The following is a 25,457-nucleotide window of genomic DNA, read 5'->3' as shown; positions in this document are numbered from 1 at the left end:
CACACGCAAAAAAAGGAATTTTAGCCTTAAAATGCGAAAGATTCTTCCCGCGAAAGTCTTTCACTACCAAAACCAAACTTCCACTACCACAACCACTACCAAAGATGTCACTGGTTTCATAATTCTCTTTAGCTCATTATCGTCTATGTGTATTTTATCGTCACACAGTCGTCATCCTTTAAGTCGTCATCCTTTCAGTCGTCATTTTACCAGTCAGTTGGTCAGCTCTTGTCCTAAACTTGAAACTTGAAACTTGTCTTCTTTTTTATTCGTCATCCCCCCTGCATCAAATCTGCCGACCAAAAGAGCAACCATGCCCTACAATGACTCGGGCCATGATTTTTTGGCGGGTGGTGCGATCACGATTCAATATTGGAACCTGTCGCGATCCCTCGTGTTCGATCGCACTCATTCGTTTTTAGCCCGCGCACAAAAAAATAAATTTAGAGTAGATTCGCCGAACTTCGTTGTAATTGAGAAAGGTCGCTCTTTTTAAGCGCCGTACTGTTTGAATTCTATTAGAAAGTCAATCTTGCTTTAACACTTACAAGCTCGCATCTTTAGAAGGCATTCGTGAAGGGAAAGCAAATCGATGAATTATTGATTAAGTAAAGGCCTCGCTATTTCAAGGCTTTCAATCGGATAAGCACCGAAGAATTTTTGCACCGGAAGAGCAGGGCGATGTGTTCAACTGACAAAGCAAACCAAATAGAAGAAAACTAGAAGCATAGACTTGAAAACGTTCTTTGAAGCAAGTCGACTTGTTTCTTTCAAGGTATTTATCGTGGAGAAATTGCTCGGTGATATCTAGCGCCAACCAAGAAACATGTTTTCTTCAACACATCAAAGAATATCTTTGGCCAGACTTATCGGAATGCTCGTACTCATGCTGACGTTTATCTGCACTCTATTTGGAAACACATCTGCGGATATTTATGCCGCTGTTGCTGAACTAGAAGATCTTGTCTTTCTGGAACAGCGCCTTCTAAATGCATCTAAGAATTTCATCAGTTCAGAAAGAAGAAAACTAGCTAATTTGAAGCAATTTGCCGAGGCAGTAGAAGTTGCTTCCAAGTTGTCTAGTGGAAATCCTGAAGAGTATGTAGCTAATCCGATCAACTCCTACCTGCTTCTCAAAAGATTCACGTGGGGCTGGAAAGAGCTTGGAAGTTTGCTTAACCTTTCTGATGAAAAATTAAAAGGTAAGCTTCCCTTTTAACTTCTTTCCTTGACTTCCTTGAAGGGAAAAGTTTCCCGTACTATATTATCGTCCCCAAACAAAGAACTTTTTCTAAGGCTGATAACATATTTTTATACTGATATTGTTACGCTGATACGTTTTACACCTGCTCTACGAATAGCCTGTTCACATGAAGTGGGCTAGCCCACTTCAGTGATCTATTTTCCGCAGGTGAGATCGTATTCGCAAGAGTTTACATGAGGACGCGATTTATTCCACTTAGGTGGGATGGCCTCTGATTTGAAAATTGTAAATAAGGTTTTTTTAGTTTTTCGCGCCACAGTATTGAATATCAGTTTTCTTTAACAATGGAGAATAACAATTGGATTCCTTTTCTGACCGTTGAATTATACGGTATGCTGAGATTCGTACTTCAGTGAGACGGAATTCTGATTTTGTGTTCGATCTATCAAAAGTATGCGATCGACATGTTAGTGTCATTTCAATTGAGGAAACGCTTTAATTCTCTAGGTTTCTGTACGCTTTTACTACAGTTTTAGCAGAAGAGCCCAAACTGTTGTTTGTTTGGCGCAAACTTCCTCTACGCAAGCGCAATGACTTTCAGTGAATGGGCTAGCCCACCTGATTGCGTTTATATGGATAATTTTCATCCCACCTGACGCAGATCCCACCTGTTTTTCTCGCGGATCTCACCTGAGCGGGCTGGGCCACTTTCCATGTAAACGCAAATACATAGAACAAAGGAATTTATAAAAAGCACAGATCCCACTTGAGTAAACCAGCCAACTTCATGTAAACAGGCCCTAAGACTTCAACTTCTTATATCGAGGGCTGAACTTTTGAATGACTACTTTTCATGATTTATTAATCTGTCTATGTTTTAATACAATAGCCTTTTACATCAAAATTATGCTTGTAAATCTGGAATCAAAGAACTCGAGCTTACCTGGAATCTTAAATTTGCGAGAAACATTTGGGGGTATTTATTGAATGTTCCTGGTACATTTAGTGAATCGTTGTTACCAAATCTCAATTTCTAGTGACTGCATATATGAAATGGATCCTAACAATAACGCTGAAAGATAAAATGATTACCACTTATGGTATCAGTGCTTGAATTACAAGCAAGAAAGGATCACTCTTTTAAGTGGAAAGAAATTGATAGAATCATTCTTATAAGTGAATGACTTGAACTCACTACATCTTAATCCTGATACACCCGCAAAAGTGCTCGTAATGTTAACTTTAAATGACAACCTATCTGGAATTTTTTTTAGCTCGAATTGGTTCAGTGGGTAGCAATAAATTTTCTGTTGAAGATTTTCCAATTTATTGTCCAGTAAGAGTCTACCGTAAAATAGTTGACCTGCCATTTCGACTGGTTGAATGCCGTTTGAGCTTTTGGTGACTCGGGCGAGATGCGCAAAACTCTTTAGACTACCTCTTTTGACATCGTCTATTGTATTTTTGGCCCACTATTCCTGCCCCGGCCTTCTTCTCTCCAGTTGACTCTCTTCTCTATTCCATACTTATTTTATCTTATTTTATCATGGAATAGTTTGCAAAAACTTCATTAAAAGAATACTCGATTCGGCAACTTCTATCGATGATAATTCAATCAAACTCAGACAAATAGCGCAATATATTATAAATGTGTTACAACGAAGGCCTTAAACAGTAGTGTTTTAAGAAAAAAAATACCGGCTTCCTTTTTCACTTAATAATGTACATATTTCAATCACAGAGTTAGATGAATGTTGCAAGCTGTTCTGTTCTTATGCAATGTTGTTGTCTTTGCATTTTGCATTGTGTAACGCCATCTTAAAGTTTGAAAGCAGTCTCGGATTAACAGTTTGCTCGAGAATTTCGAGTTTTTGAAGGGAACAGTTTAATTGAATATCGGTTGAACAAACAAAGACATTGAATGCCATGAAACTATTCATCTGTGTTTCATTAGTTTATGTAAATACGTCAGTGTGTCAATCTTCAATGTTCATTACAGTTTAAAGTTTAATATTTGATGGCTATAGACAGATGCTATTTTAAAGCCCATATTTTGTGTGCAATCAATAATTTGGTGATGAGCTCCTTTTAAGCATCTGTTCCATCAAGAAAAGAGGCGTGCCAAGGTATCAATTTTTCTAAGAGGCGTGGCAGAGCCCAGCTTCTATTCTGTGGGTAACCTTATTTTTGTCAACATCATAGGATAGACGAACCGCTCGGCAGTTATAGCAACGCTGTAAAATAGTTCAGCTATAACTTGCTTGTTTGATACAATGAAAAATTCAACAGCTTTCTGATGACATTTTAAAGAAACTTTCGATAGAGCAATAGATATTCTCTGTTTCTGTGTATAGGGTTAGAGAAATATTAAATTTGACTTAGAGAACAGCCGAGTCTACGAGAGAAACAAATTAAAGGAGGATCATACAGTGTAGATGTGGGCTACTGTCCCCGTGGTGTAAATTATTTTCGTTTCTTCCATCTGCAAACAGGCATAGTTAAACCGCAATTAATAGATGTGATGCCTTACTACGTGAAAATTTCCAAACCACAGATAAACAATATATCCATACCCTTATTACGATATTTTTTTGATTAGCGCAATAAATGGTGGTAGTTGTATATATTTAACAGGATGTTTGGTTGTTCTATTCCGTATTCCAGCTATAAGTTCATTTTATTTCTGTAAAACGCTTGTAGAGGTAACCAGATAACGAAACCACCTGACAACGGATATCTTATGCCTTTGACTACCCTGGGTACCAGAGCCACATAAAATTAATGGCAGCAAAAATGAGAATTGCAGCAAAAATGAGTATTGCAGCAAAAAAATGAAAGCAATTCCTAGGGTACCCTTAACCGTATCTGTTTTATGGAGGCTCTACTTACTATGCTGCGTAATTCCGGGCCATTTGCATGGCATTTTTTGCATCTAAGCTTCCTGGAAGCTGCCTTCTAAGAGACGAAAAACTTATGTTTTGTTTTCGGTCTTCACATCATTTTGTTTGCAAAGAGTAGATTAAAATATCAGTTTAAATCAAAAGTTTTAGAGACCACTTAATGGTTGTCATTAAAGTTATTGCTAAACAAGATTTACTGCAACTCTCTTTTCAATTTTTGTAATTATGTGAAAGTTGCAGCTGAAAGTCTGCTTGTAATAAAATACTAGTGAGTTTATAGCTTTTCATTTAATTTCATGTCTGGTGCGAATCTAATTTATTACTTTTAGTCGTAAATTGAACTCAGTTACTTCATTTTTAATGTCATTTCGTGGGAAGGATTCTTGCATTGGCTCGTATGTTTGTTTAGGGGTGTAGCATCACTTTCGTGAACACTGCCAAACTGTCAAACAGACAACTAAGTTATTTTCTGAGAGAGTTTTTCGCTGTAAAGTATTTCGACAATTTCTATGATAAAAATTTCTGTTTTGGTTTCCTTTTTCCTTAAACTTTTAATTTTCTGGGTATACGCTTGTTTAACTTTTATGCTGAAACTGTCCATTCACTGATTGTCGATTTATTTTATCAAGTGTAATCCTAAAGGTATCTGCCGCCGATTACGGAAATCAACTATTTTGCTTGCTTCCTTTTTAACATTGGAAGAAATGGGCAGGGGAGGGGGATAAATTTGTCCTAATTTGTGCGCATGTGAGGAATTACTTTTTGAGAACCAAAGTTTTAGCCTTGGAAAGAAATAAATAGTGTTTCTTTTCTAGACTTTTAATCATGTCAACGCTAAAGCTCTTTCTTTGGTAATAACAAAGTCACTTTAACAAGAATTACTTCCTGTTGGTCTTATTCGTAGCATATTTTGGTATAGTTTTTGTCTTTTGCCCCAGTAGATAGCGAAAGATCCAATCCAAGGGTCTTCAGAAATATTGAATAATGTCTGCACGAAAAGTCTTTTTTAAAATGTAACTAAGAAAAATTCTGTTAAAAATGTCTACAAAAAGCCATCTTTTGAAATCAAATGATCTTGTAAGTTTACAAAAGGACTTTTCGGAGGATTTTGATTGCAACAAACAACGAAAGTTTCTTTTCAGTGGATGCCCCTTGTTTCTTTCCTTGTTTCTCTGAGTTGAAATTTCCACTATTCTCTTGCCTTCAACCCGAATGTTTATTAATCTTACATTCTGCAATGATAATTTGATTGTTTAACCTGCTTTTCATTTTGCGTAACAAAATTGTAAGGAGACAAAGAGAGATTGCAAAATGGAAAGGAAACATCAAAACCCTCGGCAACCGTTAGGCCCATTTGTCTAAGATTGCTGTTTCAACCAACATAAATTCATACTATGCAGCATGGCTTCTTTGAAAGCAACATATAAATTCTAGCTGACTACACTGTAATTCTATTCAAATTGTAGCTGGTCCTGTAAAAATAGTATAGTGTCATATCACTATGATTAATAAAGCTGCCGGAGATGAAAAATCTCTGATAATGTGCGTGAATCAGAATCATTGGTAGATAGACATCTTAGATAGATTAAAACCTTCTTGGCGGATGATAACTACGATGTTTAGAGAACAAGAAACATGATTTTGTTAATAACCTGTGACAATGAGTATTTACTTTCCTTTTAGATATAGATACAATTTTGAAGGTGAGCAAGAACAGCCTGCCAACATATGACGAGGATTTCGTTGGTGCTGCGGCTGGCTTGTTCAGATTACAAGAGACCTATGCAATACCCGCACGTGAAATGTCGGAGGGAAAAATCAAAGGTATGCTTTTTGTATTAATTTATCCACTGATGATTTTTATTTTAAAGCTAACTGAAACCTACGATCAATACCGCCCAATATTGGCTTTAAGGGACGATATTTGGTAACATGCTTTTCTTTGATTTAGGGATTCATCAAGTATGCATGACACGATTTCGAAATCACGTTTTCGTGAGTCTTTCTATGTCAAATAGCTGCTTTTTCCCGCGTATGATATCGCATTTTGACTTGTCTAATCACAGCAGATTTATTGTTGATCCTGCATGGCTGTTAACCTGCTGCTTTGATCATCTGTTTTGAGTCAAAAAACAGATTCTTGTGGCTTATTATTTATGGTAATTTAAGTTAAATACGTCACCCTTAGATGTGCGATCCAACATGTTCAATTGAACACAATGGATTCTTAGCGTTGTTCAAACTGTTGCTGGTAGCATGCACGCATTTTACTAATTAGTACTCAATTTCATAATTATCAATCTTAGTATTAAATTTTTAGATTAAAAGCACATAAAATCTCTGAGTAACGAAAATGTCTCCATACGTAGCACATAATATAACATTAACATAACATAACATAACATAACATAACATAACATAACATAACATAACATAACATAACATAACATAACATAACATAACATAACATAACATAACATAACATAACATAACATAACATAACATAACATAACATAACATAACATAACATAACATAACATAACATAACATAACATAACATAACATAACATAACATGACATAACATGACATAACATGACCTAGCGAAACCTCTACCGTTTCCACGTTCATTTCAATACTATGGAACACTCGGAAAAAAGATTTGAAATTTTGTTACTTATTCATTAAATGGTACCAACAATTTACAATATGCAAAAAATACCGTCTGCATGCAGACTGCTCTTTCTGCTGCGAAATTTGGATGCAGAAAATAATCGATATTTTGCCGTGATATGCAATGCTTTCTTTAAAAAAGATATTCAATGTCTGTACGTCCAAGATTAACTTTTGATTGATTCAGTATTTTACTCTGTAGACGCTCCTTTGTGCGATATATTGGTTCTATAAAACTACTGACATAAAACTATTCAACAAAGACTCAACATCAACAAGATATTTTATTTATAGCGATAACATTCCATCAAGACATTACAAAATGTATTTCCTCGTGTGGAACCTAGAACATAACTCCTCAAGGGCTTAATTCATTTTGTATCTCTAGAGATGTACAGTTTTCGAAGGTGGAAACAATGTTTGATTTCTGCTTACAGCCTACTTAGCAAACAATTTAATGCAGGCAATTAAAAATCTATCGCCTCTTGCTTCCTTTTGCAATCAACATTAGAAAATTCTCAAAATCTTCTAAAAATTGATATCTTGTTACTCATTTCATTATTATCACTACGCGTTCGGTTGGTGGTTCTGCGTTTTTCTTAAGCGCCGTGTCATTTCAAGCAGATGCTTGATGTCATCGTTGAATTAATTTTGTAGCACTGATTCTTGCAAGAGACGATTATAGAAGGCTATTATAAATAACAAAACTTTGAAGCCTTAGAAGAATTATGACCTTAATTTTCTTTACCAACTTTTGAGAACTTCTTGTGTAGGATAGTATCTTTTTCAAAAAGATAGTTTTAAATCAATATTGGTTGATGCAAAGAAGTGGACTGCCATTGTTTAGACCGTCACCTGGACAATTTACTACGCGCGCAAAGGCTCGTTGTTAGCAATGAGTCTTCAAATCAAGAAATATCTGACAGGTCTTTGCCAAAATCTGTTCCATCAAAGTAGCGTACTATTGTTCAGCTGGCTGCATATTAAAAACATTGTTATAACTAAGATAATAGGAATGGATGTCACAATGTTCATATTAGAGCAAAAGAACTCCTACTTTAAGTCATCATTATTTTCCATTGATGATTATGATTTTTGTATATCTATCACTGGTTTTCAAACTGCTCCCATTTGTGTTGCTAGAATGAAGTACTTTCATTTCGTAATGTTGTAAACAGTAATTTTTTGCATGAGCATTGACTTGTTGAATTATTTTGAAGATTTTATTCTGTTTTTCACACCTTTCTGTACATCCCTTTCCTTGTTTCTGGTATTCTCACTAAGCACCAGCCAAATATAGACTTATAATAAACTAATGTAGTGCTACTAGATCTGTCTAGATAGAAACAGTTAAACTAATGTATTGCTACTAGATCTGTTTAGATAGAAACAGTTAATTGGTTGCTGCCTGGGTGTATCAAGTCCACTGCAACTAACAGCACTGATTACTTCTAGGCACCAAACCATCTCTTCATAAACTAACTGCTGCTGATTGCTATGAACTTGGTGAGCTGGCCTACAAGAATGACAAATATGTACAAATGCTCGAGTGGCTAGAAGAGGCAGAGCGTCTGCGACTTACAAACGCGACCCTTGGGCAAGAGAGGATCGGAAATCTTTCTATTGTCTTGCTTTTTGAGCATCTGTCTTGGGCATATTATATTGTAAGTATAGCATTGACGTTATATTTTGTGTTGACACGTCTTAACTCGCTTGATGTTCCATAGACGTACATGAGTCGTGGAGCAGAGTTGCATGGGTTTTTCGGAGTCCAAATCTTGCATCTGATAGAGCTTTTGAAGACAGTAGGAGGAGTGGGTGCAAAAATGAGTTCTTAACTATGCTTCATTTACATTAATAGAACTGGCTTTAAGTACTGTATGGGAAGCACTTTTTTCCTTAATAAACCCTTCCCCCTCAAATATGATTTCATGCCTACTGCCTCGTATTATAATTCACGCATTACCATCCTGAAAAAGCGACTTTGACAAGTCTACCATGATGACAAAGACTCTTATCTTGGTGAAACTGAATAAAGGCATATCGCTGATCTGATATTGACAGCAACATTCAAGTAGGTCAAAGTTGAAATGATTCTCAGCGTCCTTTCGGTGCTCAAAATTTTGACAAAGCTAATAAACAGATTAAACCCAGTCTTGATTATAAAGTTTCCTTTCTTAATTTCAGAGTGGAAATTACAAAAAAGCTTTATACTACACTGAACAGGCTCTGAAACACAGTAAGTATTCATATCTCCATTCAAATAACATTAAGTGGATTTGATAATTTCTCCCAATTACACTGAAACAGCTTTGTGATGTTATAAAGTTGTTTTGAAATCTTAAAGGATAAATATAACTGGTAATTAGATATAAGAGGAAATATTTAATATATCCCCTTAAAGCGAGCGAGAACCCTTAAAAGACCCACGAACTCTCCGTGCCTTGTTGATAGTTGGGATACCGAGTTACCGAAATGTCTTTCGAATTATGACCTGATCTTGACATATCTTCACCTATTTTCAAATAAGATATTTCCTTGCTGTACATTAAAATATACTCTTTAGATCATTGAAAATGTTGCCTTAATCTTCCAGATACAAGTGATCCAACAATGGAAAACAATGCCAAGTATTATAAATCAGTTATTAAGATGCAACAAGAGGGAAACAGGGTTACTCAAACATCATACCAGTTTGATTACAAACAGAACGTCATTGGCAACAAGGAGTTTTACAATAGCACCTATGCTAGAGCATGCCGTGGTGTATTCCTCAACAACCATACTGTGAGTGTAATAGAGTTCTAAAGTAATGACGTCACAAAAATCTATTTTATAATTTTTGAATTATGATCCCGTAACCTGAAAGAGCATCATGAAATTCCTCTAAAGATGCAAATTCAGTCAATTGTATTACGAATTGGCTGAGATATGGCCACATGTGTATTAATTCTTTCCCCGTTAAACCTCTATGAACAAGGCCAAAATATCAGTGATTCGTTAGCAGGCTGCAAATCTTTCATTGGTCATATCTCAACCCATTTTAGACATATTTGGCCAATTTTGCATATTTGAAAGTATTTCATGGTGATATTTTGTGTTAAATGTTTTAATTCAAAATTCAAAAATTTTAAAAATAGGTTCTTGGTAACGTCACACTTTACATCTCTATTCAATTGTCTCGCATGCCTTTATCGAGATTTTGAAGGATCAGTGCTTACCTTCATATCCTGATTTTCTAATTGTCAATTTTTTTCATGGCCACGATATTCATGCATCGTTGGTTTAATGCACGAATAACCAATCAGAATGAAGAACCACAACAACGTACTTTCTCTGAGCGAGTTGCTTTGAATTTTGCTTTGGTGTCAAACGTCCAAGTCAGTTTCGATGATATTAAGATTAGGCATTTTTTGTCATGTTAAACCCGCAATAACTCATGTCAGATGCTAAAAAGGCAGAGGAAGACCCTCTTTCAACTCGAAGCTTTCAAGTTAGAGTTATCCAATCGCGGAGGGAGCATTTTTAGCATCGTCAAGTGATTGAATTCCAAAGATATCTGTCTGAAAATAGATTTCATCGCTCCTCCCTTTCAGAGACCCAGGGATCATAGAAAGATTCGTTGCTTCTACAAGCGAGACAGTCCTCGACTATTGCTAAAACCGGTCAAGGTAGAATGTGTTCACGACAATCCAGAAGTATACATTCTTTATGATGTTATAAATCAAAAAGAAATTGACTTTATTAAGAGTCTAGCGAAGCCGAAGGTAAGTACAATTTCTGATTTTTGTATTTTGATGATTTAGATTTGGAATGGGGCAAACGTACCATTTAAATAGAGTCAATTTGTGATAGCATCCATCTTTTGGAAAAATTTTAACTGCCTCAATATATATCTTTTCTTACATAATTTTCTAGTCTTTCATTGAAAGCTTATACCTAAAAATGTTAAAATGATGACATTTGAACGACAATCTCCAATGTAAGCCTTCCCCTTGTCAAGTAGCTATTGTACTAGTTGAGATTTTATTGAACCGTTGCTTTACTGCAAAGAAACACAGGCAATTTACCTATTTGAAAACAAATGGAAATCTGGTAAAGCACTACGTTGGACGTTGGATGCTTTCCTTTCTTTGTCTGGTGGTGTTTCGTCTAAATTCCGCTTGCGACAAATTGATCGGTGACAGTTTTCCGTGCACTGAAATGAACAATATGCAGCATATGATCAAAGCTTCCTTTTTCCTTTAAACCCAGCTCTTACTTAAACAAGCTTTCAGTCAATTTTATTCACACTGTGGCTTCTGCTTTTTTTCACTTTCACTTCCAACACTTTCTTTCTACCATGTATTTCCCATGTTGTACTACAGCTTTTAAATCCAGTCATTGCTCCAAGTTCATACGAGATGTGGAGTTTCATTTCTCTGGCCACATGATCTTCTTGCGCCTTCATCATCCCAAGTCTCTAATTTCTACTGTACCTAAAACTCTGTCTTTTCTTTCTATAAACCTATTCAGACAATTGGGTTCATGTGATTTCCTACCATGTTCAAAGATACAACTTACATTCACGCTGTATAGGACGAGACAACAGCAAAATTGCGTGTTCATTCTGTTAACTTGCTTTTTGCAGCTTGAATTGGCAAGAGTGTATGACCTGGATACTGGAGTTATAAGATCAGCCGGCTACCGGATCAGTAAAAGGTGCTCTTTCTAATCTCTAGTACGTACAAAGTTGACGTCATGTATCTCGACATTTTAAATTTTCCTCAAATCTGTACCTTCTTCCCATCATGCCTTCGTTGCATGAATGGTCCATCACTTTTCTATTGCCATTTTCTTTATCTTTTACTTTGCCATATTCTTCTCTAACTGAAGTACTTTCCATTTCACTTTTCAAAGCTCTGGCCAGTATCATACTTTTACTAAGAACACTTGTCAATATTCAGCTACTTGACCTTTCCAGCAGGCAGTTACCATATTACCCTGATCATCTCTCTATGTAGAGTGATACGAACCTTTACTTATTTCCACTTAAAATTAAGATAGGTATCCAATCAGTGTTGAAAAAATGATCTACTTAGGCTATTTAAATTAACAAAAGCCATCTAAAAATTGAGAATCGCTGATGATAACGAGTTGATAGTAACGTTAGTTTGATGTCTATACACAGTATCATATAAATTTTCTGAATGCTGGAAAGGCACCTATTCTCTTCCTGTTGAATGTCGAGATACTAAACGTCAACTTTACACACACACACATAGCCCAGCAAATGTGCGTTGTATAACATAGCTACTAAAACAAATTGAATCAAAATGACGAAAAGCATCAACATCCCCAGCTAAAAACTCTATATGATGAGCAGCGTTAGCTTAAAACGAAGTGTTGAGATCGCATTAAAAAGCAGAATCATGCTCATTGCATAATTAGATATGCTTAATTATAATATTAATTGGCATTTCAAGTTTTGCAATAGCATGGTTCTACTTTTGTGCAATCTGAAAAACAGATTTAAGACATGAATATGATACTTGTCTAAGAACAGAAATATAAAGTCTAAGACAATTTGAACGAAAATTTAAACAAAATTAAAAGAAATAAATCTCTAATATGCTTTTTTTAATAAATCATAGTTAAATTTTTGGGATTTTTTTGTCTTTAGTAAGTTTACCCTCAAAACTAATCATAACGTGAAAAATCTTGCATAAACCCATGCATTTTAAACTATGTGAAAATATGTCTTCACAATAAAAAGACCCTTGGTTAAATTTGCATTTTTTTATTTTTAATATCCTCTTTCTTTTGTTTTTTTTGTTTTCTTTCCCTTTCGCTTTGTGTTTTAATTTTATGGTGTATTGATTTTTCATACTCTCTTATTTATGCTTTTATGCTCTCTATTAAACCTATTTTCATAGATCATCAATTATTATTTTATGGTTTTATAAAACAAAAATGTAATTTTTTTTCTCAAATTCACATAAAATAATTATCAGCATCCTGCGTATAATCCCGTTGTTGGTGTGTATCATGAAATTTGGTAAAATGTTAGATTAAAATAAGCATCTGGATACTGAATCTAACCTCAAACTTGTTTTTAAACTAATTCTTCGCTTTAAGAATAATTCTGTTTTCATTAATTCGATAATTTAACAAATATGTTTATCGTAATTTAATAATCTCACAAGTATTTGCCATAATTCAATTACTTAAGCGAAGCATCGATCACTTTTTAAGTAGGCATAAAGCAACAATAGAAGTGATAAAATTGATCGAGAACTCTTCCACAACTGGGTAAAAATTTAAATTTTAACTCTTTCATTGAATTGTGTCAAATGAAAGTCATATATATGGCCTAAATTTTGTTCATAAACTTTATTAGCTTGTTGTTAAATTTCGCGGTCAATATACCATAAGGAAGGCAGTTGCAGGAGGGACAGGCAATCTGGAAGGGGGTGACTGGATACAAATGAATGAATTTAATGTGTGGAAAGAATGATTTTGAGAAATATATGGAAAGTTCAAGTACTGAACCCGCCATTATTTAGGAAGGTAACTACGAGGTCAACTAAAGAGTTAATTAAAGCCATGATTTGAAAAATTTGCAGCAATCTAAGGCAAAATGAGATGAAAGGCTATCCATTATATAAGAGGAGGGTAGGATGTTTGAAATGATAAACAAAAGCTAGAGGGTGCCGAATATTACAATTTGTGAAAAGAAGACAACACTGAGTTGAAGTTATTTGAGTTAACCTTGTCTATAATCCCAGGATAACTGCAGCTAGATGTTATATTGCTCAGATAACAATGAGAGTAGTTTTTGGTGTCAGATGCATACTGATGGTCTTAGAAACTTTCATCATTTTCCTTCAATAAAGCATGCCTGCTAAGTTTATTGATCCTTGAAGAAAATGACTTGTAGGCTTGCACGTGATCATTTTAAAGACCGTCCAATCATGTTTCAGTTATTGCTACTTCTGGATGCTGCTCCTTTTAAGCTGTGTGGGTTGCAGCCCGCCGCTATTATTACTCTTTGTGTAATTGACAGATGCTTTGAATGAAAAGCATTGTTGTACACTTTCTAACAATGAACACAAAACTAAACAGTATGTATAATGTTGACTAATAAAAGTTAAATTCCAACATATCAAGCAAATCATAAAGTCTGCTGTTGTGCTGAAGCTTTTAATCATAAATGCAACTATGCCAAGAAATAACGGAATCCATTATCTTAATTGTAAAGCAATAACACTTCTTGATATCAAACGATTAAAAATCAATTTTAAGATATCTAAGCCATAGTAAAATAACTTTAACGTTTCTTGCTTAGAAAGTATATTGTTCAAAATATGCCTGATATATTCTGCGGGCAAAATTTTTTTCCTTACTTCAAGATCTGATCCAAATATTGAAAATAACAAGAAAATTATAGTACAATGTGATTCTTTTTGCCACAAAAAAAAATTATGCGGAAATTTTTCTGATTCACAAATGTTTTGTTCAAAATTGATATTTTTGGTCGAAACATGAGAACTTTTTAAAATACTTTTGCATATCTTTCCGTCCAATGTATCTAACTCAAAATAGATTTTGTTTTTTGTATGTGAGGTCATATGAACTACCTGAATCAGACCATTCATTAGAAACTAGAAAGCATAAATTCTGAAATCACGTTAATATTTCATACATTAAAATGCTTGCTTTCTTCTGCACTTCCACGCTTGTACATTATCATAAAAGCATAGCACGTAAAATAAGCTACGTTAATCCCATCTGTCTATTCTTTTTCTCCAACCAAAGTATTTCCCATACAGCATGTCATCACGGCCATATTTTCTTACCCCTCACATCTCTTTTAATATCCCCTTATAAACTTCTTTCTAGTGATGCCTTTATCAGTCTGTTTGCATTACAACTGAATTATTCATGGCAACCATCCTTTTATGATACGAGCCAACTATAATATAATTAATACCATCTACGTCAATAGAAATATTATGTAAGTTATTGAATCTGTTGAAAACATCATCGATTGCGAATCTGAAACATTCTCTATAATCTTTGCAACCTCTTCATACTTTTGTCCCCTTGTTTCCTTTGTATTGCTCCTGTTCATCTATTGCTCAAACCAATCTTTGAATGGCAAACAAATGTTACGTAACTGCTTCGAGCTGCTTCACGTGAACAGTTTGTGAAATATACTTCATATTGTTCTGTGCAGTAAAGGGAGTTTTTGCTGATAAGAATCTTGGCTTTTGGCTAAGGTTTATCGACAAAAAATTATCAGATGCATTGAAAATTTTTTAATAGCCTTTGTTACACTGCACGTGGTGTAAAACTAATATCTAAGTTTATTAACAAGCCATTTATCATATCAAGGCCACCTTTTCGTGTTTCTTTGTGTCTGTTTGCGATACAATGTCTCTACTAACTATTTACAATGACCTAACCTGTATATTTGCGAATTTATAATCGAATATGTTATTGAATAAACCTGATTTCAAATCGGAGACAAAGTGTGACCTGGCGATATAATTTGTTTATAAACGGTTTTACATGACTTATTTTATTACAGTTTGAGCTTGCAACGGTAATCGATGATAGTGGTGACTTGATACCTGCCGATTACAGAGTCTGCAAAAGGTATTTCTCCCTAAGACTCATAGGGTCAAATTTATGGCATAACAAGGTATTGTGAGGGCTGCGTCAGTCACCTCATTGCCTGTCCCTGTCCCTGTCCCTGTCCCTGTCTATTGTCATTTGAGATATGATGTCACTTTGAATGCAAAGTCTTCCCACCATTAAAATAGTTCCCTCATTGTAGCCTGAAATGTTCGTGAGTCGATTCGGTTTTGTTGAAAACTTATCATCTGTATTCAAATGTTTGAAAAGCTGAAATAATTATTAATCTTTAAAAGCTGCAGATGCATTGACTCATCTAAAATGATAAATTTTTAGTAAACTATCTTGCCAAGCAAGAAGCAATTGAATCTGACTGTATCGTTGATCATAATTAAAAGTGTTAAACCTTAACATCATAATTTTGTCATATATTTCAAAATAAACATTAATCGATTTTTTTCCAAAACTTAATCAGCAACTGTAAACAAACCACTATCAGCTAAAATACAATATCAGCTAAAGTACAATAAAAGTCAACTAAAAATGTTAAAAATCATATCAAACATTTAATATTATTTGAATACTATAAAATACACAACACGTTGCATATGATTAATTTCATTTCGCATGTCTGTCTCATGCAACATGCCCTGGAAAGTCGAAAGCTGATTGAGACTTTTCAATAATGACAACAGACCATGTTAGAAACATGGTGAACTTTTTTGACAAAACTGGCAAATCCAGCAGAAATAAAACAGCTTATGTCAAGTGACTAAAATCTATGACTGTCGTAGTGTGAGTTCTCAAATATAATATCCTCCTCTCCTTCTAATCCTCTTTTATATGTAAGTTGAGAAACCACAAAATGTTCCAGACTACGTCAGCATTGCACCAGCACGCAAATATTTCATTGTTCTGCGAATGATTGGCAGTATAATAGTATGAAAGCTATCCAAAGTCACTTGATAAAAAGTGTTCAATAGTAGTTCCTGCCTTTCTCCCTTTCTATTCATTTAGAGGTTGAGCTTTATACAGATTTTCTGCAGAATGTTCATGCTGTGTACAATGACTGGTTATTTGGCAGTGTCTATCCAATGAATTGTGACATAGCATCGATAGGTTCCTTTTATTTATATTATGATTTTTGTACATACTGTCAGCATGATGAGCAACTTTTTGAAACACCTTCGGCAGAACATTTTTCAAATGATATCATACTTCTTGCTGTGACCCTGGAAAATAGGGCGATGTAGGCAGAGACTTGTCTTGAAACTCTAGCATCCATCTGATGCGATTATATGTAATGCTGTTCAGCATCAACCCTTTGGTCCTGTTTTCATGATTTTCTCTTTTCATAAAGTCTTTTCTTTGAGGCAATCAATTTCAGCATCGCCTCATAGCCAGCCATTTTATCTATTAAGATATGTTTTCAGTTCATTTGCTTTTTCGTAGCCCCTTTTTTCATTAAGGAATTCAACTGACTAAAGAAAAACCATTGCGTTGCTCTGCTGTTTGTGACAATGTCCCATGACGAGGATATTTGGGACTCCTCTGTCTTGTTTACGTAAAGCTGCCATAGTTGTTCGCAATTGGGAAATTCAAATCTTCTTTCAAGATTTCCTTTTGGAAAATATACTTATTCTTTTAAGAAAGTATTTTTGTGTGAAAATTCTGCTTTCCTTTCATACACATTTTCTATGAAATTTCTTCTGGTTTGATGGGAATATGCTTTCAACTTACATCATTGCTGGCTCACTTGTGTTTGATCACTGGCTCTTACCGTATGCAATCAGTAACGTCTTTTAGAGATGAGGGGAAATTGAAAAAAGGTACTCTAAACCGCTACCTTGAGTGTCCCCTTCTTATTTCTGTCAACAAGGGAGACCAATAGATGGTGTCGTGTGCGTTTCAATATGATATCCATTTCATTACAGCTGACGTTTGCAAAGGCCTACGATGATTTCGGTAAAATGGTAACAGCAAATTACAGAATATGCAAAAGGTATTTAGGACAACGCAAATACTAGAGATGTTCATTAAATATGAGAAATTATAGATTATGCGATGAATGTTCATAGATTATACGGAAATCATTGATTAAACAATCGATTGTCACAAATTATGCAAAAATTATACATGAATATTTTACTGTTCTTACAGCTGTGGCAGCCTGATGTCACCTAACCACTTTGTTAGTTTTCAACAATCACGTTCAACACAACTGACATAGTCTGTCAATTTTTCTTTCTTTCCTTTTAATTTTCCTAAATTTCATACCATTTCTGTTTTAAAGCAAATAATAAAATCTAATTTAAAAGGTTGTCAACATGATCAATTGCCAATAAAGCACAAATGATAACTCAAAATCTGTCTAATAAAAATTCATTTTCAAGCAAAAACAATGTTTTAAAAACTGAATAATGTCAATTACTGAGAGCTCAGATAAATCTTTTAATGTCTACTTGTGAATCATCCGTCTTTAAAGCTTATGACAAAATGTTTAAATATCATTCATTTAATGTTCACTAAAGTCAACAGATGAAAGTTTGGAATATTTAACTAAATTAATCTAAATTTTTCTATGATGTATTTTGATTTATCTTGATCATAGATTTATATCATCATACATAAATATTTAACTGAATTCTAAACCATTTTGGTCATGATAAAAAGTATAGCTCTCCTAAGATAGAGTATCAGTCTTTTATTTATTTTTTCTTATAAAAAAGCAGAGCTTAAAAATGATTTGCTTCTCTTTTCCAAGCCCCTGAAATCAACCACTTTGCTATTCACAGTGTTAACAAATCATGTGTCAATTAAATGATTCCTCTTAAGCATAATCCTTAAGATAGTCTCTGCACTATCATTTAGACTTTGTTCTATTTAAAACATGACATGACATTTCATGGGCAAGGTTTTTACATCCCTCCAAAATAGCTACATGTCTTGGTAGCGTTAGCATTTAAACTTTTCTATGTAGAAAGATTCTATTGTTTTAAGAAGTTAAAATGAAAATCTTAAAAATGGATGTTTTGTGACTCTAAAGGTAGCTACTGCTTCAATTGATAGGCCAAACTTTTCTTCAGCATATAACTATAGGTTGCTTATGTTTAAGGTAAATGTTTTAGCCTTGGGCTCTTTCCCTAGTAAGGAACATCCCAAGTTGCATTATGTCAAATGACATGGCTTATTAAATTGGTCTGTACTGCTCTTAAGTGTGATGCCTTTAGTCTGTTACTAGCAAAGTGTATGTAATATGAAAGATTGTTGGTGGACATTAAACTCATAACTGATGCTTACGTTGCTTCATAATATACTATCATAAGTTATAATTGGCATAACTACAATATAGTGTGATATTAGATAATGCTTCGTGCTTTTTATTCCTGCTCACAATTTCTTAAAGACCGATATAGTTTTACAATACAGTTTTATGTTAAGAGAGTCTATAGATACCCTTCCCCTATTCAGACTTCTAGCAATCCTAGTAGATGAACGTCTGTTAAATTTTAAGTGACGCTCTTTCTTTCTTTCCGCAGCTCGTGGCTTTTTTACGAAGATACCCCTTTGCAACTTCACGATCAATTAAAGTCCTTGGATCGTAGGTGCGCCGATGTAAGCGGTCTTTCAATTGATTCTGCTGAAGAACTCCAGGTAAGGCAACCAAAACAATAATGGTGCACTCCTTTTGCTCGCTCAATGAATTATATAGTAACATTATTTAGTTATACTTTATAATGATGTTTAGCATAGAGCAATGCTGTTTCCCTTTGCCTTATCGAGAAACCTGCCTATTCCGTATTCGTAGAATGTGTCGCACGGAATACCAGAATAATGAATCATCTGACCACTAGAAGAAGACAGAAGGAAAACATCATTCATAAAGATTTTATGCCTTTTACAAGCAAGTGTTAGAAAATGATTTCGAAGCCAGCCAGAATTTTTATCGACGAGGAAACCCAGTAGAGGCAAATCCGAAAATTGTTCTCGTTGCGTTAAAAAAAAACAAAAAAGGAACAACAGAGAGATTCCCTTCTGCTATTTACCTATTTTGTGCCAAAGTGCAATTTAGATATGGTTTCGATTTCATTTGAACCCTTGCTCTTTTTAGTTTTCTTGAAAATTACTGTTTACCGGTCTGTCATAAAGTGTTCGATACCGTATAGGCAAAGCTGTCCAGATGATCGCATTGAACAATTGCCTTACGATCGCATAAGCGTGAAACTCGGAGTAGCAACTAAGAACCATCCTTTTCTATGCACCAAATAGCGTGCAGTTTTCTAAACATCATTCTTTTTGGATGTCAGGTTGTCAATTACGGCATTGGTGGCCAGTATGAGTTCCACAAAGATCATGGTGTAAGTGAATTTTTTCTTTATTGCGCTAGTCAACATTGCATGCTAGTACATTCCATGTTTCTATGATCATCGCAACGATGCGCGCCTATTCTTGCTCCCTTCTTTTCAGTTGCTGTTAGATTGAAGGGAGACTCTTATCATGAAGTCTTAAAAATATAAGAATTTTTAAATTTGGATCTCAAATTTTAAAAGAAAAAAACAGATGACTTGAAATGGTTACAATTGACCGAGATAGGACAAGCGAAAGATCTTTAATTTCACCAAATAGAAATTGTTTGTCTTGCTTTTCGAAACAAAACTTTAGGATAAAACCAAATTTTAGGGATTGAGATGTAGCTCTGCCAATCCTAAACCTATATACCTTTTGTCTTTTTATATATAGGACTTTGTTTTATTGCTCTTTTGAACTGAAAATTCTACTTTGTTTTTCCCATAGTAGGTGAAAGCTTTTTCGATTATTTCTAATACCTCTGTTTTATCTAAACAGGAAAAAGGAGCTCCTCTTGACGTTCACAAAGACGGGAACAGAATAGCTACATTGCTTTTCTACGTGAGTTCCCAATTTTATTTTTTTTTAACAGACTCAACGATCAGAAGCTTATCATCATTAAGAGTCCAAGAATGTCACAACTTGGCAATCTGAACGAGTTGCAATTTAAAAAATTCATGCTAAATCAACACTGCGCTGTTTGATATTGAGGACTGGCCAGCCACTAGATTGTGCTACACAAATATGAAATAAAATAAAAATTACGAAACTTTTTTATATTGAATGATTTCAAGGATATAACGGATGTGTCAAATATTGCTCAAGGAAAGAGCCAATTTGTCATTTTATGAATATGCCTTGTCTGATGCAATAAAGAGTGCTGAAAACGTGTTCAGATTTTTAAAAAGGCATGCAAGTTTGGAGTGGAGACAAATGTAGGTGTAACACATGTAAATATGTTGATTAATATTGCACCTTTTTCCTTTTATTGTACATAAATAGTTTGAATAAATTAGTTTTGTGTAATAATTTATGTGCTATGAACACTGAAGAGGGAGTTTGCCCTCTGAGTACAAAGGTCAAAACTCCCTCAAGAGACACGCTTCAGAGAAGTACGAGCAAGAAACCCTCATAAGATATGTGTTTAGTAAAATAGAAGTTTTTTTCGTTTCCTAAGACAAAAGCGTCTGTTCTAAAATTAGCTGGACTTTGGACTGTTGTTTGATATAAATACAAGCGTAGATTTGCATGTTGTTGTTCATTATCGTTGAGTTAGGAAGACATACTTGAGGTAAATGAATCAAAACTAGAAGCTTCTCTTTTGTTGATATGGACGAGACCTATATAGCTACCAATTGTAAATAAAGAGATTATTATTATTATAACTATTTCAAAGCTGCCAAAAAGATCAAACTGAAATGTTGAAATTTAGCTCACACCGACGCGGCTGATTAGATTAGATAGAATTTTTAATAGCAAGCCTAGTGGAGCATCAGACTTAAAGATCGCTTTATGAAACTAGAATCACCACTTTCGAGCTATTCGCTGCATGAAAGTTTCCAGTTATGCCCTTTCGCTAGCACTGGTTGCTCAACCTCAGGAAGACAGATCCGAAATTAAGTGTATTTAAGCACAATTTTACCAGTTTATCTGTAGATCTCCGAAAGACGAAATGTTTTATATGCTGAGAGGCTCGAAGTTTTTTTTTCTTCTTGAGTTTGCATGCAGATTTTTCTATGCGATCACAAATCTTTTAATGAGAATACGGTTTTAATAGAATCGCCGACCACTTTAAAGTTCTTCTGCACTGGGTTGTTATCATTTTTGCATATTGCGTTAATCTGCAAGTTTCTAACTTCACCGAGATAATCTTTTGGAATCGAATGTATTAAAGAATAGAAACATCGATCCTTTATACACCTTTTTGCAACATAGTCTTCTCTTCAATCACGTCCTATTAATCTCTTAAACAGCTTAGCGATGTTGAAGCCGGTGGTGAAACAGTCTTCACTAAAGCTGGTCTATCATTGAAGCCTAAAAAGGTAAGTGGTGGCTCTGCATAATCGCCAAACAGTAGATTCCTATTTAAATTGCAGGGGTGCAGCCAAAGGGAATGAAGGGGAAAATGCATACCCCTAACTTTGGGTTTGTTTTATGTTTTAAACTTCAAGAATGTATCCATTCCTGTCTCAGAAGGTTGTCTGTATAATGACTCAAGATTTCGCTGAAAACAGCAACGTTGTATAATTGCCTACAGTCACACCTTAGGAACAACAATTGGGAATCTTCACCTCCAACAGCCTTCACCTCTTCATTCTTTTAGCTTCACCTCTGTCTGCTTGCTCTCCGCAGTCGTTGACCTGAACCAATGTCTATTTGATTTATCTAGAAAAAAATAAAGTATAGCAATGAAAAAAGGCAAGTTTGGTGTTATCAACCATCAAAGAAATGCATTCATATACGTTTTGTCAAAGTACAGTGGCAAAAAACATAAGACCCCCAAATCAGCACCCTACCTATCCATCACATCACAGTTTTCTAGCCCACGACATAACATCCTAAACTTATGGAATTCTTGAACTTAAATTGGCCAGCAATCCATTTCATAACGATAACAAATTGATACTTTATTAAGAACTTATATGGTCATTCTTATGTCCGATTTTGTCCTTTTGAATAATCCACTCACTGTACATAAATTGAACTCTTTATTAGGGCGATGCTGCATTTTGGTTCAATTTACACCGAAACAACACAGGTGATTGGCGGACAGAGCATGCTTCTTGCCCCGTTGTTTCAGGATCCAAATGGGGTAAGATTTGATATTGTCTTATTTTCTTTGTAATTAACGGCAAACAAAATCCAAAACCAGCTCTAATTAAAAGCAATGACGGCTGATGACAACGAAACAGATCCAAAAGGTGGAAATTTCTTTTCATTTTAAAATTTTTTGTAATAAGTCATTTCTCTGAGTCCACTGCAGAGAAAGATTAGAAAGTGTTCAAGGAACGTGCTAACAAAAACCTGCCATGAAAAAAATTGGATTTCAGACTTAGAAGCGTGATTTTGTCAATAGAATGTTGCGGCATATGCTGAATTTCGTTCAGTTTTGAAAAAAAATACGACAAAAGAACTTGGCTAGGTAATAACCAACCATGAAAACATTAAAAATTTTCAGTTATAACATCATACAATGGAACACAGTCAAATTTGCTAAAGAACAGAGAATCTCAAAGTAAATCCAACAAATCACTGTGAATAGAAGAGCACCTCCATTTCAATATGCGTCTGTTTTACCAATGACTATTAACTTTAAGGAGTTTTTCTACTGTCAGCTGTGTAATGTATGATCAATTCCCATACCATTCCGGATAAACTTTGAAAATCTCGCAGATAAGGAATATTTTTCACCGCAAAGGATGCATAAATAATTAATTCACGCTTTCTTGTACTGTGATTTTGTATATAATATATTCAAGCCTGAAATCGCTAAGCTATTCGTAGAGGATTAGGCCTTTTCCATCATTTTTCCTTTTACACCGCACCCTAGACGTGCATGCGCACTTCCTGCCTGAACTTCAGGCAAAATGGCTAACGATAAACTGCACACTCTCATGTTCACAAAGCTGTTTACTGCAATAAGACAACGTATCTTTTACTTCAAATTTCATTTGAGCTTCTTTGTACAAAGCATCACCACATATGATAAAATCTGATTTAAAGGGGGTCTGTTAAAAACTGATATTACAAACGAAGAGAACAAATACATAACTTAAAAACAAATGCATTTCAAATGCTAAAAGCTGATTAAGAATAATCCTATCTTCAGCTTTTCTTGCGTGAGAATAGCGTTGTGCGGCACAACTGGATTTGGTTTCATATTCATAAGTCTAACTGGTCTACCAAAACGAGAAACCTTTTCGGTAGAGTGCGACACCGTCGAGCTGCAAGGGGAATTTGTTTCATGCTAGTCACGTCGTGCAGTACCTGCTTTAAGTAAATCCTCGAATTGGCCCCCTGAGGGCTTATTTATTTTTGATATTTTTGGATGGGGTTATTCGAGGGGGGGTTATACGAGAGAGGGGGGCTTATAAAATTATTGTAGACATTAAGAAGACATTATTAAAAGACCTCGTTTATTTTAGTAGGAATTTCTTTATGAACATTCATATAATTACTACCAAAAGTATGAATTTGTTGTGGTAATTCAATAAAACGCCATAGGCAACCTCAGATGGCAAAAATCATCAAATGGAGGGGTCCAATTGGAGAATTTACAGTAGCAGTGTGGGCTTATTCGAGGGGGGCTTATTGACAATTTGTAGTTCTAGGGTAAAGGCTTATTCGAGGGAGGGAGGGAGGGAGGGAGGCTTTTTCGAAGGGGGGAGCAATTCAAGGATTTACGGAAGTGAAAATGTTGCCATGATAGTACGGTCCGGTAAAGCACGGCCCAGTATGGCACGATCTGGTATGGCACGGCCCGGTATGGCATGGTCTGGTATGGCACGGCCCGGTAGATTACGCCACGACATATGAGACAAGACTTCCAACCAGCCGCTGTTCACCAGCTGTCATGACCTCGGATTATTGATTTTTCTTTCTTTCAGTTATGAACAAATGGTTTCATATGAGAGGCAATGACCAAAGAAGACCATGCACGCTCAAACAGCTTGACTGAAGCTTTGCAGACACTCAAGAAGAACTAGTCATCTGTTCATTTACTATACTCTATATTGGACTAACTGCTTTGCCTTTTCCCCGGTCTATCTATTCTTCCTGAGCAAGTTTTCCTCTTGTTTGGTTTTTGTATGAATATATTCTAAATAAAACGCGTTGATATAAAGTTTTAAGCAATTCTGTCCAAGCAGAATTTATTGGTTGCTGCCAGTGTAAAAATTGCAATAGGAACTAAAGAAGAATAAATCAACCTATGATTGCTGCAATTTAAAGAAGTAAAAAAGGTCATTTTACTTTACGAATAAGAATAAAATTGGAACTCTGCAAGATCTCAAAATCTCACTAGTGTAGGTATAACTCATCACAGATAGTGTTGATCGAGAAGTATAACTCATGGTAAAAGAATTAGAAATGATTTTAAAACGTAATAGGTATAAAGTATTAAAGTATAAGAAACTAAGGGGTGTTGTAACTTATAATGTATGATTATTATTATTGTTGACTAGTATTTAAATTAATGAAAATTAAATGAGCAATTAGATATTTAGAAGCATGTGTTACAATCAGAATTTTAATTCAACTTACCTCCTTTTTGCGTTAAATGTTTCTTCAACCACTTTCTGCAACCTCTAGGCTTTTGCTGCTAGATTTTGTATCATTAGGAATTACTAGGCATATGATGCCATATTTCCGCATCTTGTGCCTTAATTAAACAGGGCTGTCAACAAGACTGGGGACAATAAACTCCATCGAAAAAGTATAAGCTATAAAATTAGAGAGAGGCATAGCCTCTATATCATTCACAATGCTTTCACTGTCTTTTACTTTGGCCTATAGACCTGTAAAAGCCATTTGCTACCAAATTTTCAGCAAGATACTTTGTCAATATTTGATACTGACCCTTGTTCCTTGCACTTTGATCCATCTTTCAAAGAATCTCTCGGGAATGGCTGCATTGATTGTAAAGAAATAAGAAGGAATTCCACTACAAGTTATTGCAGTGATTCAGGAACCGCGCACCAAAAGTGGAGGGGCTGAA

The 25,457-nt window shown here is 35.0% G+C and overlaps 1 protein-coding gene across 4 annotated transcripts; it reads left to right on the top strand.

Moving 5' to 3' along the window:
- The first annotated feature begins 377 nt into the window (after positions 1-377).
- LOC135689453 (prolyl 4-hydroxylase subunit alpha-1) lies at positions 378-24,860 on the top strand. Of its 4 annotated transcripts, XM_065206680.2 has the most exons (14): positions 378-1,202; positions 5,788-5,928; positions 8,231-8,439; positions 8,963-9,014; positions 9,372-9,562; positions 10,372-10,542; positions 17,329-17,396; positions 17,555-17,623; positions 18,934-19,048; positions 19,702-19,752; positions 20,240-20,302; positions 21,715-21,783; positions 22,457-22,553; positions 24,349-24,860. In XM_065206680.2, exons 1-14 carry the CDS (start codon positions 827-829, stop codon positions 24,417-24,419), a joined length of 1,743 nt encoding a protein of 580 aa, XP_065062752.2. In that variant the 5' UTR covers positions 378-826; the 3' UTR covers positions 24,420-24,860. The 4 variants fall into 4 exon arrangements, with proteins under 4 accessions (XP_065062752.2, XP_065062757.2, XP_065062755.2 ...); XM_065206685.2 differs by lacking the exons at positions 17,329-17,396; positions 17,555-17,623 and adding an exon at positions 15,348-15,415 and having other exon boundaries at positions 379-1,202; XM_065206683.2 differs by lacking the exons at positions 17,329-17,396; positions 17,555-17,623 and adding an exon at positions 11,406-11,476 and having other exon boundaries at positions 379-1,202.
- Positions 24,861-25,457: the final 597 nt, after the last annotated feature.

This window comes from Rhopilema esculentum, chromosome 5 (assembly GCF_057945365.1).
Source record: "Rhopilema esculentum isolate cy_ngs chromosome 5, ASM5794536v1, whole genome shotgun sequence".
NCBI classification, from domain to species: Eukaryota; Metazoa; Cnidaria; class Scyphozoa; order Rhizostomeae; family Rhizostomatidae; genus Rhopilema; species Rhopilema esculentum.
Note: the sequence above shows the minus strand (reverse complement) of the source record. Positions and strands in the feature narration are given on the sequence as shown.